A 21,342-nucleotide genomic window follows, 5' to 3' on the forward strand; every position below is an offset into this window, starting at 1 on the left:
CGTAGGATCGTGGGATCCATTAATCGTACATTTAATCGCCCAGAAATTGGACTCCGAGACGCATAACGCATATATCAATACTTTAAAACAGCCTCGAGAATTAGCAACATTAAAAGAGTTTTTAACATTTCTGGAAAATAAATTTACATCATTAGAGTCATTAAAAAAGAAACCTGAGATCAAGAATTCATATCAACCATTTTATAAATTAAACAAAAATTTTATCAAGACATCGTTTCCCACAAGCAATAAATTTATTTCCCATTCCCATCAAAATCGCAAACAAGAAGACCCATCAGTTCCCATCAGTTCGCAGAAACATCATAAATGCGAACTTTGCAAAACCAACGAGCATTGTCTGTTTTACTGTAATAAGTTTTTGAATATGACACCGCCAACAAGACGCGGCACGGTTACAAGATTGGGTGTATGCGAAAGTTGCCTCTATTCACACAATGGTAAACCATGTTTTTCTGAAAAAAGATGTTTGAAATGCCATGGGAAGCATAATACTATCATACACGAGGCGTATGAGATTTCCATTCCTAGTTCTTCGAAAATAGCAAGCCAGGGTTATCAAAAACATGAGCCGCAACAGGTGCAGAGGAATGCTCACGTTTCGATGCAACGTGAAACACCTGAGATTCTTTTAGCGACAGCCATATTAAAAGTACAAGCAAACGACGGGTCATTTATCAAAATGCGGGCTTTAATTGATCAAGGTTCTCAAACCTCACTTATCACAGAACACGCTGCTCAAATTTTAGGACAACCTCGACAACAATGCCGTGGTGTAATATCAGGTGTCGGTATCAAGGAGAGCAATTGCAAGGGTGTCATATCAATCACATGTGCATCAATTAACAATCATTTTCAATTTGAAACGGAAGCATATATCATGAAAAACCTAGTGAATAACCTGCCTAATAGCACTTTTTCGAAGCCATTTTGGCCGTATATCAACAATATCAAATTAGCCGATCCCGACTTCAATATAAGTCGCCCGGTGGACTTGCTATTAGGGGCAGATATTTATTCATTAATTGTTATGGAAGGAATTTGTAAAGGTAATAATAATATGCCTATAGCACAAAACACACAGTTGGGTTGGATTTTGATAGGTAGCGTGAAAACTTTACAATGCAACGTCGTCATCAATAATTTGGAAGAAATTCAAAAATTTTGGGAAATCGAGGATATCATTGAGGAGTCGCAATTATCAACCGAAGATCAACAATGTATCAACTACTACAAAAATACAACAACAAGGCGGGAAGATGGCCGTTACGAGGTTCGTCTTCCAATGCATAACAATTATTCGGAAAAATTAGGAGAGTCAAAATTCAAGGCTGTAGCGCAATTTAAATCGTTAGAAAAGAAATTTATCAAAAACAATAACATTCATACACAATATAAATTATTTATGCAAGATTATCACTCAATGGGTCATATGATACCGGCCTCTAATACGTCTAAGCCAGAGTGTTTCAATACTCATCATTGCGTGCGTACAGATAGCGACATAAATTCGAAATTTCGAGTTGTGTTCAATGCATCATGCAAAACTTCATCAGGATACAGTTTAAATGACCTTATGCAAAAAGGTCCGAATCTTCAACAAGATTTACAGTCTTTAATCATTAAATGGAGACAATATCAATTTGCTTTTACTGCGGACATAGAAAAAATGTTTCGTCAAATTTGGCTACACCCGGAAGATCAGAAATTATTAAAAATAGTATGGCGGGACTCTACTTCGGAACCTATTCGTGAATATCAACTCACGACGGTTACTTATGGTACGAAAGCAGCTCCATTCCTAGCTATGATGACCTTAAAACAGCTGGCTAGTGATGAGAGAAATAATTATTTACATAGCTCCGCAATCGAAGTCTTAGAGAACTCATTTTATATGGATGACGTCATACACGGTTGTCATTCCATAGAGGAAGCTAAGATATTACAAAACGATTTAATTAAGTTATTGCAATCAAGTGGCTTTAACTTACGTAAGTGGAAATCAAATACTACGGAATTATCACAAAATATAAAAGAATCCAATATCAATTCTAGTGATTTTAGTTTTAAACAATCAGAAACAACAAAAACGCTAGGATTAGGCTGGAATCCCGAAGAAGATATTTTTACATTTCATTCGCAACTAGAACCCTTGAAATCATCAAAAATAACAAAGAGAATGCTTTTATCAGACATATCAAAATTATTCGACCCTATCGGATGGCTATCACCGTTATCAACAAAATTAAAAATTATTTTTCAACAAGTATGGGCGGCGCATATAGGATGGGATGATCAAATACCAGGAGAAATATATAAGGAATGGATCAAAGTTAGAAACGATATTAGCGTGATCAAAGATATAAAACTACCACGCTGGATTCACACCCGTAATTGCGATAGTATCGAGTTACATGGGTTCTGTGACTCGTCTATGAAAGCATATGCATGTGTTATATATTGCCGTGTAAATAAAGGTGAAGATTCACATATAACATTATTGGTTGGAAAAACGAGACTTGTGCCCACTAGCAAGGTCGTTACATTACCTAGATTAGAATTAAGTGGAGCATTACTTTTATCAAAATTAATGAATAAGGTTAAGGAATATTTTAAGGATCATGATATCAAAATGTATGGATGGGTTGACAGTACAGTAGTTTTAGGTTGGTTAAATGGAGATGCAGCTAGATGGAAAACGTTTGTGGCAAACAGAGTGCAGCAAATAACGAAGGTCATGCCTCCAGATTGCTGGCGGTATGTCAAATCAGAAGAAAATCCTGCTGACTGTGCAAGTCGAGGTTTATCAGCATCACAATTGAAGGATCATTCTTTGTGGTGGCAAGGCCCCAAGTGGCTATCAACATTTAGTGATCAAAATAATAAGGTCACAATATATTCAACAGATCAAGAGTTGAAAGTATCAAAACAAGTTACCGCTGCGGTAACAAATCATCATAATAATTCTATCATACTAGATATATTATCAAAACACAGCACATTCCGTAAGGCTGTGCGAATTGTTGCATGGATGTGTAGATTCACCAACAACAAAAATAAATATCAAAGTTATTTATCAGTGGAGGAATTGAAACGTGCAACATTGCTTATTATCAGAAATATTCAACAGTTATCATTTGAAAGGGAAATATCAGATTTAAGAAGTGGTAATAATATACATAGGAAAAGTAAATTGTGTGAATTAAATCCTTATATCGATCAACAACAAATCATCAGAGTAGGGGGAAGGCTGCGACATGCTTACCTTGACCCTGACATGAAAAATCCTATCATCATACCGAATAACAGTCGTCTCTCGAAATTATTAATTAATGAAGCACACCAATCTACTTATCATGGAGGTGCTAGGCTAACATCATCATATTTGAGGCAGAAATATTGGATTATGGGTGGCTATAGGGCTGTTAAAAAGATAGTACGACAATGTATCAAATGTAGGAGACATAATCCCACCAAGCATCATCAAATTATGGGAGATTTACCAGCTGCTAGAGTAAACCCATCAAGACCCTTCTACAACGTGGGAGTCGACTATACAGGTCATGTATTTATCAAATCAAACGCTGGAAGAGGTATCAAGACAACAAAAGGTTACATTGCAGTATTTACTTGTATGGCCACCAAGGCTGTACACCTGGAACTGGTATCAGATTTATCAAGTGCAAGTTTTATATCAGCCCTGCGTAGAATGTCAGCTCGCAGGGGTAAGCCTGGTCACATCTACAGTGATAACGGCACTAATTTCATAGGAGCAAATAAAATATTACAGCAAGAATACGATGACATACTCAAAATATTTAACACACAATTTCAATCAGAGGTGGCGGATATGGGCATAACATGGCATTTTAATGCCCCATCTTGGCCTTCAGCGAGCGGTCTTAGTGAAGCAGCCGTCAAAAGTCTCAAATTTCACCTTAAGAGGGTGGTTGGCGAGCAACGATTAACATACGAAGAATATAGTACAATACTAGCTCAGCTAGAGGCTTGCTTAAATTCAAGGCCACTTTGTGCTTTAACAGAAGACTCCGAGGAGCTCGATTATTTGACACCATCACATTTTCATATGAAACAGAGAGAGATCTACGAACAAGATTACATTTAGCACAAAAAATATTTCAAGACATATGGAAGAGGTGGCAACATGAATATTTAATAAATTTATCAACGAGAAGCAAGTGGAGACAATCAAAAGATAATATCAAATTAAATGACATTGTAATCATTCACGACAGCAATCTTCCCGCAGGAAAATGGCCTTTAGGGCGAGTGGTGGAGTTGCATCCTGGTAGTGATGGCTACGTGCGTGTGGTCACATTAAAAACTAAAAATGGATATATCAAAAGACCTATCATAAAGTTATCAATTTTACCCGTCAATCAAGAAGAAACAGTATCAAACAATCATACAACCACGAGAAGGAGAAATCAAAAATACAATTTTGCAACCGTCGCAACAACAATTCTTCTATTTTTTATGACATTATTTACAAACACAATCGCCTCATATAATATCACTCCGCTACAAAATAATACAAGTTTATTTTTCGACGACATTGCAAAAATGCATTTAATAACAGATGACTGGAGACTCATTGTTTACTACGACATGAACCCGTATTGGCATGGCGACATGGCGTCTCGCAAGTATTTAGAATACTTAGAAACCATCTGTGTTAAGATAAAACAACATTCACAGTGCGAAGGTATCATGTATCAATTAAATCACGAGTACTCCGAGCTACAACATTACAATAGATTGTTGCTAGATCAGCGTCTGGACGGGCACGCGCGCAGACGGCGCGGCCTTATCAACGGTGTAGGTTACGTCGCTAATCAGTTGTTTGGAATACTCGATAGTAACTTTGCCGAACAGTACGAGAAAGATATCGAATTAATTAAAGTAAATCAGCGGCACATGGCTAGTTTATGGAAAAATCAAACTTCCGTTGTAGAAGCAGAATTTAATCTTATCAAAAGAATTGAATCAGTTATGCAAAATCATCATAAAAGCGTTACCAAAAAGTTAAATGAAATCGACATTGCAATGGGCGTATTGCAGTCGGAGATGCAAAACAACACCTATATCAGTGAATTTACTATGACAGCCATAATCGTTAATAATATTTTAATTAAACTTAAAAGCATTCAAGGTTATCTATTAGAAACTATCACAGATATATTTAATGGAAAATATAACATTCACTTTTTAACCCCCAAGCAACTGCAGGAAGAGTTGAACATAATATCATCCCAATTATCAAAAGATTTATCACTACCCACTGACCCCACGAATCCATCAAGTATTTATAAATTGCTAAAGATCAAAGCTAGATTATCAAAAAAGTTTCTCATATTCGAAATATCAATACCTCTAGTCACTAGAGATACATATGATTTGCTCAAGGTCATTGCTATTCCAAAACAATTTGAAAAAAATATGATCAGTATAGTACCTATTAGCGAATACCTGGCGCTAAATATAAAGAAAGACTCATTCATAATGCTATCAGAGATCGAATTACATGTTTGTGAGAATCAAAACATAGAGACAATGTTGTGTCGTATTAACAAGCCTATTTATCATTTTAATAGCGAAAAAGACTTATGTGAGAAAGCAGAAAACTCCAACAGCTGTCTAACTGTTATGAATAAATGCAAGAATATTTTAGTTTCAATCAACAAGCCCAATAAATACTTTTATTTTTGCTGCAACAATTGCCAGTACAAGATATTATGTGAACAAAAACTTATGGCCATCCAATTAAATAACACCGGAATCATATCAATTGATCAAAATTGTTTGATAAAATCATCAGAATTTTATATTCAAACTTATAGAAAGAAAAACAATATATCGCAAATAGCACCTGATATGAACACATCATGGTTATCACCTATCAATAATTTAGTAAATTTATCATTAACGGACCTGCCAGCCGATGAGAGTACAAATAATATCACATCAAATATTATCAAGATTGAAGAGCAAATTAACAACATCAAAAAGATTGATCCAGTCATCGATGGTATATCTTATCACGATATACATCATTATGCGATGATTTATCTCGCCATGGTCACCATACTGGTTATCGGTGGCATCTTATTCTGGCGGGCAAGGCGGCGAGCACGGGGCTCACCGTCTCAACAACAGCAGCAGGGGTCTCCCGCGCGAGCTAGAGGCTCGCCACTACAGCAGTCGCCGGTGTCGTCGACGCGAGCCAGAGGCTCGCCTCTCCAGCGGCCGCTGGGGCCGGTGGCGCGAGCTAAGGGCTCGCCATTGCAGCAACAAGTGTTAGTGAAAAGTGATAGTGAAAGTGCAAAAAGCAAAAAGTGTGATCGGTCCACTTCCCCAAACAACACTCTATCAATGTTCAATGTATAATCTCCCCCTGTGTTTAGCATTTAAGATCATATATTGTAATATCATCATCATTAGATATAAGTTCTTATTGTTTATCACCTTGTTTAGTTTTAGATCATTATCATATCATCAATATCATCTTTTTGGCCTGGGAGCATGTACGGGCTAGCCGTACATCCTGACTCAGCGCTTTACACGATCCTATTTCATTATGGTGACAAGAACATCTTCACCCAGTTGGTCTGCGCTCGCGGCTCGTGTAAAGCGCTCGGGGTGTACGCGCTATATCAATTAATCTCATTATCAATCAACTATCAAATATATCAATATCATATTATCATCATTAGTTTATAGCAATCAACAATAAAGTGATCAAAGGCAATAACTTGTTTTACACCATCAAACCATCAACTATCAATTTATCAGCTAAAGGAGTGTATGGGATATCATATCATATCAATCAGCAGCCCATACACATTATTTTATAATTAAAAATGCTGCATCCTGCATCCATCCACTAGCATTCCCAGCTCCAGCACCACCAACAGGACCCTCGGCAATACGAAAAAAGCGGGATGTGTTCTCCTAGAGCATTAATGGCAACAGCAACAGTTACTAATTTTCCAGGCTCTGCTAAGGTTATGGCACCTACTTGTTTAATCCCTTTTTAATCTACAATTTTGCTAGGTTTTTGGACAGTGGTCACCCCTGTCTCGTCCATATTCCAAATATCTTTTGGCTCAAATTGGTACCTTTCCCAATACCTCAGCAAGGTTATCAAAAAAATTATTCACATTATGCTCGTTGATGGAGATAACTGAAAATAAACTGCAGAGCACTCGATTAAATAGTCGCGTAGATTACTTTACTTGTTATTAGTAAATCTCGATCGACGCAAGGTAGCTGCACTAGTATTACCGGCTTTTATTTTTTTTTTAATCTATATAAAAAAAATATTATATTTTTGCAATGCCTCTATTTGTTGCACCATCTTTCAAAATGCTCTTCAGCCGTGTCGGTAATTCCTCGATCAGTAGTTCTAATGCGTTGTCGCGGCATTCTGTTGAAGAGATGTACATAAAAATATACATAATCATAATGGGATAAAAATAACATGTTTCTTTTGTACCCATAGGGCTATGTTACTTTTGTACCCGTCTATATTTTTGCCAAGACGTGCAACAAAACTTTAAAACGGAACGTGCTACATAAAGATGATTATGAGCAATGTACAATTACTCTAATCAAGAATGGATATGCAAACATTCAGATTTCTATCATCCTTTTAAGACTACGTAAACGTTTAATAAAAAAATGTCGAAAATCTTACTTTTGATTCGTGAAAACACGTAGCGTCCTGTCACACAGCCTAAAAGCGCGTGGCGCACGCGGCGAATGAATACAATTAAGGGGAGCGCTCTCGGCTATCGCCTGACAGAGGCTAAGCGGTGTTCGCCCATTGGATAAATCTAGAGAGCATTTGTTACTTTCGACCCACCGTTACTTTTGTACCCGGTCTCCCCTACATACCTGAAATCTATGTAAAAACGTATAATATTATATTATGTTAGTAAGAGTCCCCGTTTTTCTTATAATAGCGTTGTTATATTGAGATGAAACCTAATCGTACCTCCAATCTAACCTTGCTAAATATAGCGCGTATACAATTATTTGATACGTGTATTCACTACAACGTTCAGGATTATAATCCAAGATTTAGTTTCACGCAAGAAACAAGCAAAATTAATGGGATCATGTAAGATTAGGGACTTTGTAAGTACGAATACGTCATGCAAGGCGGCTCCTAAATAAATCACTAGGACGGAAGGGCAGATAGCCTATCTGATATATTACTTACTAGCTGTGCCCGCGACTTCGTCCGCGTGGAATAGTGACTGCATAGTAGTTACTACTCACACAATTATTGAGTAAACACGTCTTGAAACACGTACTATCATATACAACTAAATTATAAGTACTTACACATTATTATAAAGTTAAGAAATAAAATAAATAATAACACAAAAGAACTGTTAGTAAAATTTATTACTAAACTGAGCTATAAAACTTAGGTACAGAAGAGTTCAAAATTTCCAGGATGTGTTTATTCTCCCGCTCCCATATTCCTTCTACTTTCACAGACTTTCAACTTTTCCCTTTCACCCCTAGTAAATGGCAGAACCGATTTTGATCTAAACCATGTCTAATCATACCTATATATTATGTACATGTCATATCCTTTCGTTTGGTACTCCATTTGGATTATTTATCCCCACTATCACCCCTAAGGTGCCCTATATGTAATAAACAGATTAACCAATTTTGATAAAACATGACTAATTGTAATTCACACGTCATTTGATATGCCGCTTGATTATATTATTTGACCACATTCGATTATTGATTCCCACTTTTACCGCTATAAATCAATAAATGGATGAACCGATTTTGATTAAATATGCCTCATTATACTTCTCACGTCAGGTCATGCCCTTTCATTTGATATGCCACTTGGGTATATTAATTGACAACTTTTATTCCCACTTTTATACCGATATCCAATAAATGGATGAACCAATTTTGATAAAATATGTCTTATTGTACTTTACACGTCATGTCTTTCATTACATAAGTCACTTGAGTATATTTGATAAAATTTATTTATTTATTCCCACTTTTACCCCTATATCAAATAAATGGATGAACCGATTTTGATAAAATTGGACTACTTAATTGTTTCTGACAGGTCGTCTTTTTTCATTTGATATATCACTTGGGTATAACAGACAGCATTCGTTTTTCTCATTCCCACTTTTGCCCTACATATAATTATTGGATGAACCGATTTTGATTAAATACCTATGCCTCATTATACTTCTCACGTCAGGTCATGCCCTTTCATTTGATATGCCACTTAGGTATATTTGACAACTTTTATTGCCACTTTTATCCAATAAATGGATGAACCAATTTTGATAAAATATGTCTTATTGTACTTTACACGTCATGTCTTTCATTAGATACGTCACTTGAGTATATTTGATAAAATTCATTTATTTATTCCCACTTTTACCCCTATATCAAATAAATGGATGAACCGATTTTGATAAAATTTGACTAATTGTTTCTGACATGTCGTCTATTTTCATTTGATATATCACTTGGGTATAACCTACATTAACAACTAACATTCGTTTTTTTCATTCCCACTTACCCCTATATAATATAATAAACAACTAATGTAACAAAAAAACGCATCTAATTCGTATTACCCGTTAGCGAGCTACGGTGGCACAGACAGACACGCAAACACACATAGCGGACATAACACCCCTCTTTTTGCGTCGGGGGTTAAAAATATAATACCTGCGACATAATTTCAAAGACCTTTTATATAGAAAATTTACCTAGAAGTAACCATAATGCTATTTGTGCAGGTTTTAGACTTATGAGCAAAAATCTAAATAAAGGTCCTTTGACCCCCCCTACTACCCCCTCAGCATAACCACCCCCCCCCCCCACGCTTGGGGACTTTCGATATGATCATCTGGACATATCAAGGAATAACTTTAGCGTATAATTTACGTAATAAAGTAATTCATGTATAGAATGCCTAAGCAAATGTTCGCTGTGATTACTTAAATGGTCATAACTTTTTTATTTATGAACCGATTGACATGAAATAAACACTAAATGTTAAATGAAGCTTACCGCAATATATTAGTGAAAACCGCATCTAAATCGGATAAGCCGTTTCTGAGATTAGCGTGTTCAAACATACAGACAAACAGACAAACAGACAAACAGACAAACAGACAATAAAAATTTTAACAACAGTTTTGGGTTTGGTATCGATTTAGTAATAACCCCTGCTAATTTTTTTTTACATATTTTCATTGTACAGACACCACTTTTCTAGAATTTTATTATATGTATTGATAAGATACTTCATTATTCACACTAGAAGGTTCTCGAAGGTTTAACCTTTTTGTTTTTGAAATTTTGATCTAGTGTCTTTTTTGTTTGGATCTGTTTAACTGGAATATCACTACATAGTATAAAACAAAGTCGCTTTCTTTGTCCCTATGTATGCTTAAATCTTTAAAACTACGCAACGGATTTTGATGCGGTTTTTTTTATAGACAGAGTGATTCAAGAGGAAGGGTTAAGTATACAATTTATTAGATTTTAGATAAATCGGGTGAAGCCGCAGGCAGAAAGCTAGTAGTTTATATTTTATACACACAAATAATACGAAAATAAGGCAAAAAAAAGCTACTGAGATTAGGAAAAACATGTATGATGTGTGATGGTATTGTGTGCAAGGACAACACTTAGCCTCAGATAATTTCTTGACTAAAACGAAAACTGTGATATTATCTTCCTTCCAAAGCATGGCCAAAGCTTCCAAAGTAGGTATTTAATCATAAAACAATGTGTTATAATTAAAATTATGCATCAAAAGTCGATTATAATGTAAACCTTATTAAACAGCAGTACAGTAATTACTCAGATAACCGAATTAAAGGTTGTAAATGCAAATCAGATTAATTATCCCGAAATAGCAATCATTTTATATCGACAATTGGTTCATTTTGTGTAATGGTTTCAATTGATTTTAGGTTTGCTTTACATTTTGCAGGTGCAATTATTAACAGACTAGCTTTCCGCCCGCGGCTTCACTCGCTCTGTCTAAAACCTAATCTATACTTAATATTATAAAGCTGAAGAGTTTGTTTGTTTGAATTTATATTTTTGGTTTTATGGCATTCAAATGCTTTATAAATATAAATTTATAAAATAAAATTCAACAAAAAAGGTCGTGTTCCATCGTTACAATATTGTATTCACTGAAAAGTGCTTCATATTGGTTGAAATGGTTGTTAATCATCTCAATAGATGGCGCGCGGTGTGTCCCTTCAGACACATAAAACTGAAAGAATAGAATAAATTCGATTGCTCTGGCGGGTCACGAGTGGCTGAGTTGGTCAGGCATCCGCCCCGGAATGGCGCGAAGGATGCGGGTTCGAGTCCCGCCTCGTGATCGAATTTTTTCTATTCTTTATAAATTTATATTTATAAAGCATTTGAATGCCATAAAACCAAAAATATAAATTCAACAAAAAAGGTCGTGTTCCATCGTTACAATATTGTATTCACTGAAAAGTGCTTCATATTGGTTGAAATGGTTGTTAATCATCTCAATAGATGGCGCGCGGTGTGTCCCTTCAGACACATAAAACTGAAAGAATAGAATAAATTCGATTGCTCTGGCGGGTCACGAGTGGCTGAGTTGGTCAGGCATCCGCCCCGGAATGGCGCGAAGGATGCGGGTTCGAGTCCCGCCTCGTGATCGAATTTTTTCTATTCTTTATAAATTTATATTTATAAAGCATTTGAATGCCATAAAACCAAAAATATAAATTCAACAAAAAAGGTCGTGTTCCATCGTTACAATATTGTATTCACTGAAAAGTGCTTCATATTGGTTGAAATGGTTGTTAATCATCTCAATAGATGGCGCGCGGTGTGTCCCTTCAGACACATAAAACTGAAAGAATAGAATAAATTCGATTGCTCTGGCGGGTCACGAGTGGCTGAGTTGGTCAGGCATCCGCCCCGGAATGGCGCGAAGGATGCGGGTTCGAGTCCCGCCTCGTGATCGAATTTTTTCTATTCTTTATAAATTTATAGTTTGTTTGTTTGTTTGAACGCGCTAATCTCAGGAACAACTCGTCTGATTTGAAAAATTATTTCGCTGTTATATAGCCCATTTATCAAGGAAGGCTTGTAGGGTGAAACCGCGAGGCGCAGCTAGTAAATTATATACTAAAACCTTCCTCTTGAATCGCTTTATCTGTAAAAAACCGCATCAAAATCTGTTGCGTTGTTTTAAAGATTTAAGCATACATATAGGGACAAAGGGACAGAAAAGGCGACTTTGTTTATACTATGTAGTGATAATAGTATTTGATCATATAATATTATGTAACTACTGATTGTTAATCAAACTGCATTATAATTAATTACTTGATTAAGGAGAATAGGACGGGGTCAGGACTTAAGGCTGTTTGTACTAGCTGTGCCGTGCGGTTTCACCCGCGAACAATATCAAGTATTTCTATATTTCATGCATAATTTTGACTAACCAAATCCATGCAGTAGGTACAGGTTTTACGTGAAGGAGTAACAAACATCCATCCATTCTCAAAAACTTTCGTATTCTATAAGTATAATGTAAGTATACCTAAGTAGGATGTTAATTGTTACTACGTTGCTTAATAAATACATACTGTTCCCGTAATTAAAAAAAATGTGTGTGTGTACTAGTGTACACACGTAAGAAGTGAAACTTCTTTATGACCTTATTTCCAAAAAATAATTTACTATATGCAACTTTACAGAATCACGTCGAATCTCGCGTGGTAGGGATAAGAAAAAGATGGCGGGAACGGAAAAATGCACGAAAAATGTCACGCGTAACTAAAAAATGTTACACTAAATTTTTTTCCAACCCCGATAAAGAAGTTTCACTTCAAAAATTGGTAATAAATCAAAATATTAAAAGCCATAAGACATTATGTCTATATACCATTTTAGTTTTGTTGTAGAAACAAAAATATATAAATTTTTCCATTATTTATAATAATAATAATACAGAGTAAAAATTATCCAATAACATACTTAACCTGAATTAAGCTAAGCAAACGCAATAAACAGTACAAAAAGCTTTAAAGCTCGTAGCTTTTACGAAGTGGATAAGTATGGTAATAAATCATGAAATAAAACAGGAATTTGTTCTAAGAAAAATCCATACATAACATAAATTGTGCCATAGAAGTTGTGGATACTCAAAATAAAGTAATGTTAAATAAATTTTGCCTTTATCCAACAAGAACTTTTTTCATTGAAATAATAATATTTATACATTGATATTAAATTGTAAATAGTGATTTAAATAGCTAATGAATTTGAATTAGGTAATATAAATTCAAAAGTATAGGTGATTGTTAGGTATGATTGATCATACCAAAACTACTGAACAGATTTTGATAAAAACTTTGTCGTGTATTTTAGAATGTAAAGTAAATAATAGCTTGACTGTAAAATAAAAAATAAATAAAAAAAATAAAAAAGCCTTTTATTTCTCTTTTCACACTATAATCTTACATGCTAAACAATATAGTCCAGTCTGTGGGGAAATGTAAAAGCCTCTGCTCTACAAAAGGTGGCGCAGAAAATGTTTCGAAACAACATCGTCCAGGTATGAAAGCCGAAAGGCCAACAGAAATCCAAGCTTTCAACCTTGACGGACCCAGGCGCCAGCCGCCATCCCGAATCAAAGGTGCCAAAACTAGGCACATTTCAAACAACCTCTCAATTGTTCACCAAATCACAAAAGTGTCCATGAGGGGCTCAAAGAAGACAAAATCACCTACACTTCTCTCATACATGACTATTCTGTGAGTCTTAAAGGTAAAAAGTTACAAGCGACGGAAACAACAATATTTACAGCTTGACTGTAGCTAGTATTAAATATCAGTTACACATACATTATAATATCATATCATGTAATTATAGACTATAATGCCTTAATAGGCATGTAAACGGTTGAATTAACAGACAGGATAATACCCAACTATTGAAGGAAATTGGCGTGAAGAATTGGAATTCAATATTAGGTATATCAAGTGGATACATCATATTATATTCACTCAAGCAAGAATAACATAGATATGTATAGGTACTGCTTTCCAATTCCAATAATTCCAATCGGTTGTAAATGTTAAAATATGTTATGACGTACTAATCTCAGGAACTAGGGGACCGATTTCAAAAAATATTTCAATGTTATCTAGAGCACATTAATTATCGAGCGAGGGTAGACTATAGAATATGGGTATACATATTATGATCACGCTTAAGAGCAATAGGATCACAGAACTATATCGAGGATAGCAGCAACACGGACACAGCTAACAAAAGCATGCCTAACCGCATTTTTTTTTTTATTCCGTATCGATTAATATATTATACTATTGACTATAATTTATATGCAAACTCAAACTCGAACATTTATTTATTCAATTAGACTTCTTTAAGAAGCACTTCTGCTTTCCAATTCCAATTCCAATCGGTGGTAAATGTTAAAATATGTTATGACGATTCAAAAGTGTTTCTTAAAGAAGTCTAATTGAATAAATAAATGTTCAAGTTTGAGTTTGAATATAAATTATAGTCAATAGTATAATATATTAATCGATACGGAATAAAAAAAAATGCGGCTAGGCATGCTTTTGTTAGCTGTGTCCGCGTTGCTGCTATCCTCGATATAGTTCTGTGATCCTATTGCTCAATATACCCATATTCTATAGTCTACCCTCGCTCGATAATTAATGTGCTCTAGATAACATTGAAATATTTTTTGAAATCGGTCCCCTAGTTCCTGAGATTAGTACGTTCAACCAAACAAACAAACTTTTCAGCTTTATTTATTGATAAATGAAATAATCCAGCTCTCGTTTTCGTGTTAGTTTTCGTTTTAGTGTAGGATCTATCGTAGGTAAAATGTACGCTTACAACATTAGTCTACACAATATTTAAAAGCATAAAACTTGTTCCACACAAGCGTGCCGTATCCGCTATAACAATATACCGCATAAGTACTTGAGAATTTCCTCAGAATTCCGTCACACACTACTTAAACTTCCAACGACTAGACAATTTTAAACACCTACAAAACTTTACTAATTGTTTTCTGCAGCTCCGAAAATTTACATCACAAACTCAATATACACTCGGGGTTTCTGGAACATCCGAGAATTAATAATTCCGTATGACGGATAATCTAAGCTTCATTTAATGCAAAACATAAAAGGGTTGGGTTAGGTCATGTTGGATTATTAATTTGTGGCTGTTTGCAAAATGTCATTCTCTAAATAATATATGATGTACCATATCATAATATATGATGTTACACATGTATGTATTTTGTAAAGTTAAATTGTAAAACTGACATGATTTAAAAAAACAACTATGGAGTTTCTTGCCGATTCTTCTCCGTAGATACTGCTTTCCGAATCGGTGGTAAATGTTAAAAATATGTAATGACGTTTCAAAAGTGCTTCTATAGGAGTCTAATTGAATAAATAAATGTTTGAGCTTGAGTAAACACGAGACTCTCCCTTGAGGCTACTAAATATTATTTAATTATTAAACGGCCATGTTATATAATGTTACATTACGAATCAATTAATGAGGGTACGATGTAATTCATTTGTGGAAACGATGGATATTTTTGTTCGTTAGTTTTGTTATTTTTACTGTGAATACAAACATTGGTGAGCGTAAGCCGGTTAAGCCAAAACATTGTTGGGAAATATTAATCTGACAGTGAAATAGTTATTTATTAAATATTCAATTTTAACGTTATTTGAATGTTTGTTAATCGGAAAATGTAAAACATTTGTTTGTGGAATAAGAAAACATAGCCATATTAATCTTAATATAAGTATTGTGTTATATTTGCTTGTTATCCGTGAAAATACAAATAATATACACCAACAAATATTTTTATTCAATAATTTTACTAACCTCCTCATAATATATCCATAAATATTGTATCATTTAAATAACATAAAACACACTAAATACTCTCCAAACTTCCATTCCAAAATACCTTTATGGCTGGTTCACACTTTGATTAGTGTGAGTGCAGGTGATTAGTGCGAGTGCAGGTGTGTAGTGCGAGTAGTGTCCAATTGACTGCGAGTGCAGGTGATTAGTGCGAGTGCAGGTGTGTAGTGCGAGTAGTGTCCAATTGACTGCGAGTGCAGGTGATTAGTGCGAGTGCAGGCACACTGCGAGTGAGGGGGAAGGGAGGGCGCGCGGGACGTGGCTACTCGCAGTCCACTCGCAAAAAAATAGAACACGCTTCTATTCACTTTACTACACAGCCTACTAAACACTCGCACTAAACAGTCGCTGTCCACACGTAGTACTACTCATCACCTGCACTCGCACTAATCAAAGTGTGAACCAGCCATAATACACTGCAAAAGAGCGCACCAAAAAACAAAAAAGACACAAAACACGCGCGTCAGTGAAAACCTCCGTCAATTCATTTACACGAAGATAGCATCAGATCCAACTCAATAAAGACCAAAAGTGAACCAAGCCAAGGGCGTGTACTAGTAACGAAATAAAAGCATGTATTGAAACACCGATTCGTGGACTTTTTCCCTAACTCTTTGATGGAAGTAGGTCACATATCGTTTGAATGGACTTTGAAGGGATCTCTATTATATTACTAAATACTTGAATATTACATAGTAGCACGTTTATAAGAACACGTAGAACACGTTGATAAGAACATGTTCGTTGGTTGTTACAATTAATGATTTTGAGTTCGAATCGTATTTTGAAGACAATGAAAAGCAGAATGATGATTAATTGTACTTTGCGACATTGATTAGTAATCTATTCCACTCGTCATAACTAATATTATAAAGAGGAAACATTTGCGTTTTTTATGTATGTTTATTGTTTGTAATATTTCACACTAACCCAAAGGACAGATTTCCAAAATTATTTCACGAGCAGAAAGTTACATTTTTCTGAACTAGCTTATATTTTATTTCAATCAGTGCGAGCGGAGCCAGGTCTAGCGGCTAGTATCTTATAAATATGAAACCCAACATACACGCAACTTCGTTTACTTTCAAAAGGTATATTTTATTCCATTTTTGTAATATTTTTCCTACTCTGCTCCTATTCGTTGCCTAATGGACTGTCCATCACAAACATTTTTTCATTTCAAACGAATACTTTCCGAGATTTGCCTCGTTCAAACAAACAAACTAGCTTGCATATTAGAACGTAATACTGACTTCATATTTATGTAGTAACATCGTATACTTTGAGAGCTTGTGAAAGAAAGGCCATAAGCTCATTAAAGCTGAAGCATTATTGAAATTATAATTGAAAATATTTATAAAAATCTCTCTCTTGATACCCAATTACTGTAAGGCGATCCTGATTCCAATACCGTATAATTATACTTTAATTAATTTGTACTTCTGATAACAAGATTCGTAATTATCTTATTAAGTGGAAGATAATTGAAGATTTTTCAAGCATGTTCATCGTTTGCTTGAAATCATTTTTATAAGTGAGGTTTTAATTTATGCAATAACTTCTAGTTTTTAGTTCATAATAAGACATTTGGACACTTCGGGATACTGCTGACAGAAATTAAAAACTGAAATTAAAATATCCGAAATATAATTTATTCTGAAAACATACACACTGGTGCACACACACACACACACACTCACTTGCACTCTCACACGTACTCACACATGAATGTACATACCTACTCTATCAAAAATTGGTTGTCTGTAAAGTCGGTTTACTGACGATAGTTGAACGTGACAACGTCCGATTGTGCTTCTTTGTCGCTCGTTCCGCGCTCTCGCTCGCACTTCAAGCCTTACATGGAACGCCTCAGATGAGTCAGAGCGAGGTAACGCCGCATGAGTCATGTTTTTTCGTGCGTGCAGCCGGCTTTATCGAATTATAAGACGTTGTCACGTCAAAACTTTGTTCAGTCAGGCCTAACTAGAGGTGAATAAAATCTTAGGCCAGGAGCTTCATTCCTGGAAAAAAATTCCTTTCGCAAGATAACTGCAAATCGTAACGAAATAAACTCCGTTCAAAGCGAGACAGAAAAATACATCATAACATTATTGTAAGTAATCGAAGAAACTTGAACCATCTCGTGTTATTTTACGTAATTCGACATAATGGCAAATCGTTTGGCAAAGCACTCATCCCTTTTGGAGTTTTTAAATCTCGTCTTGGAGAGTATCCAATTCTTTTTACCCTCAGCCTTGGCTCTAGGCATTTCGCATTATCTCCAGAACACAATTAAGAGGTCAAATTAATGGGACGATGGTTTTTGTAATTATAAGACCTTTTGAAAAGGACCATGAAATGATCAATGCAGCGCGCTTCAAAGAATTTTAGGGAAGTAATTAAAACGTGAGTTAATTACAATTTAACTTTCAAAATAACACTGGCAGGAAATTGATTTTCTTTTACTTTATAATATTTTGCATGGTGTATGAAATGTCACTTTATAAGTGGGATAGAGTAGGTGTAGGAAATAAGTATTAGGAAAATTTGATATAATATATTTATTATTGATTTCTAACTCTAGTAGGAAATAACTATAAGGTTATAATATAATAACATGGTAAAATCATTCCTTTTTTTTAGATCAAAGTGGCGAGATTAATTTAGTAGATTAGAATTGCGACTTAATTCACTTCCAAATAAGTCATTTTTTTTTAATTTACAATAATTGTATATATTACGTTACAATTTGTATATTGTAATTACAAGTTTAATGTCTGAATTTAACATCGCATGCTTGCTCCATACTAATAAAACTTTAATATTATATTTTCGAATAAAATACGCACCGTTAATTTTATAGGTCAAATGTAGGTACGGTTTATCAATGGAGTTCTGGGTCACGGCTGCGCCAAGAATAGTGAAATTAATAACAGGTTTGATATAATACCTTATAGTCGAGCCAATTTAATAGGCAACATTTTGACGTCTATCAATTTTATCTTCGAAGAGAGGTAACCATCCTGCTGCTGCTGCAGGTGCTTAAAAACATCGATTAAAGTGAATTAATCGATACGGACTTGAAACATTTGTCAATCGAACTTGAAACACATTTATTAATTTATGATGATTTTTATTCACAAGTTATCAATGTATTCGATTCTAGATGTCAGATTTCGATTTTTAGAGTAACGTCTCTGGTATTTAAAAAGAAAAAAAGTTTATTGACACAAAATTGTAGCGACGTCAGTTCTTTAATTCAGAAATTGTTTATTATGTTTAGAATGGTTTATCAGTAAAATTAAATCTTAAAATTACTTGTATCGGTCATTATTATTATAAATATGTAATCGTTATTGAAAAACGTTAAGCAAATTTGCAGTTCTAACAAAACGAAATATCATGTTATTCTATGTCGTCATTACTAGGTTACGATGTTGAATTTCGTTGAACTGTCAAATGTTGCCTATTAAAATGGCTCTACTATAGTATGTAGGGAAGTAGAGTGAAAGCTATATTGTTATTATTGAAGAGACATAATTGATAATATTAAGATTATCAACTATTATGTAATATGAAGGATTTTATATTATTACTTATTCGGAGGGATAGTGTCGGTTAAACACTACCAGATATTTTTTAATTATTCAAGAGTCTGTTTTCATTAGTATATTAACATTTAACATTAAAAAGCGTATACTTATTATATTTTGATCTTATTTTATGGCTACGCAATCTATATGTATGACATTTTTTGTATTAACCCTACTTCGAAATAAGACGGAAAATACGTACCTAAGTTTAAGTAAATTAAAAATGGATACCTACATAAACTAGTTTATATGTTTATGATATGAAATTAATTAATATCATATCATTAATTATAACGCCACATATAACAAAAAGACCCGACGTCCTAGAACTCAGCCAAAACCTAATATAACACACAGAGCAAACGTAATTTTGCGAAACGTCGTTAGTTCGAACTTAAATTTCTATTTCAACCACTTACAAGTCTGACATTGACGAGAATAAGTTTTTCGATTGGCGCGAAATTTAACCAAAGAAATTAAAGCCATTTTTCGGATTTTAAACTCGATTTATATAATCTATACTAATATTATAAAGCTTTTATTTGATTATTTTCCCATTTAGCAAAAGCTAAAGGCTAGATATCATCACGATAAGACCCATTGGAGCGGAGCAATACGGGTGAAACTATGGGGCACATATTACCTGACGTTTCAAACACTTTACAGCGACCTTTTTTATGACCGGTAACATATTCTGTTACTGTGTTCTTGTTTGTTGTGTTCGAAACTTCGGATTAAATAATATAATTAATAAAAAGCGTTTAAAATCCGTTAAAAGGTGCTTAGTTTCTAAATCTATAATGCTCGCGTAAAATTATTAAACAATCACATACCTACTTGGTAAAAGCACTCAAGAACCATGAAAACCTTCAAGTTTGTCACGTAATGGCTATTTTGTAAATATGTGTTTTAAATTTATTTGCGGACCCATAAAGAGATTAGGCGTTGGATCTACGACCCCCGTTTGACCTTGGTACACGATTACGTGCTGTTTATATGCTTTTGCCAATATTTTCGTATTTTATGTTGTATTCGCGGATTATTAGGATAAACTTGTTTGAAGGATATTCGGTTAAAAGAAGTAAAATTATGTTAAGAAGTTCCGGGGTCTATGCATTTAAACATTTTTATGCTTATAGACTAGGTATTACATAAGCAAAATAATATATATTATAAAAACTAGCTTTCCGCCCGCGCGCGGCTTCGCCCGCGTTTTCAATGAAAAATCCGCATAATTCCCGTTTCCGTGGGATTTCCGGTAAAAAACCTATCCTATGTGTTAACACAAGTTACCCTCTATATGTGTGCTAAATTTCATTGTAATCGGTTTAGTAGTATTTGCGTGAAAGAGTAACAAACATAAACATACATCCATCCTCACAAACTTGCGCATTTATAATATTAGTAGGATAAAAATAAGGTAATTTATATTCATGAATAAAAAGCAAAATATAAACCCAGTCTTCAAAATATCAAAGATACTAGGATTGATACGAAACTATATGGGATTACTTTAAGCCGTATCATCTCTTATATTTACAAATATATTCACTTCATTCAAAGCCATTATAAATAGATACATTAGCAAGTAACAGAGATTTAGGAATAGGGAAAGTCTCTCAATCAAGTAGATAGCTCCATATATAACTCACTACAACAAAGAAATAAAGAATTCACAATTACAGGTTACGGATTAGGAATTGAGAGT

The 21,342-nt window shown here is 34.5% G+C and overlaps 2 protein-coding genes across 2 annotated transcripts in view; one reads left to right on the plus strand and one right to left on the minus strand.

Annotated features, from left to right (window-relative positions):
* LOC149901973 (zwei Ig domain protein zig-8-like) overlaps positions 1 to 21,342 on the minus strand; it is a 298,586-nt gene that overhangs the window by 263,187 nt on the left and 14,057 nt on the right. The gene's annotated exons all lie outside the window — the stretch shown is intronic.
* LOC149901980 (uncharacterized) lies at positions 1,688 to 4,144 on the plus strand. Its single transcript, XM_090111179.1, has one exon. The coding sequence runs from the start codon at positions 1,688 to 1,690 to the stop codon at positions 4,142 to 4,144; it is 2,457 nt and encodes an 818-aa protein (XP_089967305.1).

The sequence above is a fragment of the Colias eurytheme genome, chromosome 16 (genome assembly GCF_061535395.1).
Source record: "Colias eurytheme isolate Ceu_HAF_F1 chromosome 16, ilColEury1 Martin Lab GWU primary, whole genome shotgun sequence".
Lineage (NCBI taxonomy): Eukaryota > Metazoa > Arthropoda > Insecta > Lepidoptera > Pieridae > Colias > Colias eurytheme.

Coding starts and splice junctions, on each gene's coding strand:
- LOC149901980 (XM_090111179.1), top strand. CDS start 1,688: ATGTTTCGTCAAATTTGGCTACACCCGGAAGATCAGAAATTATTAAAA.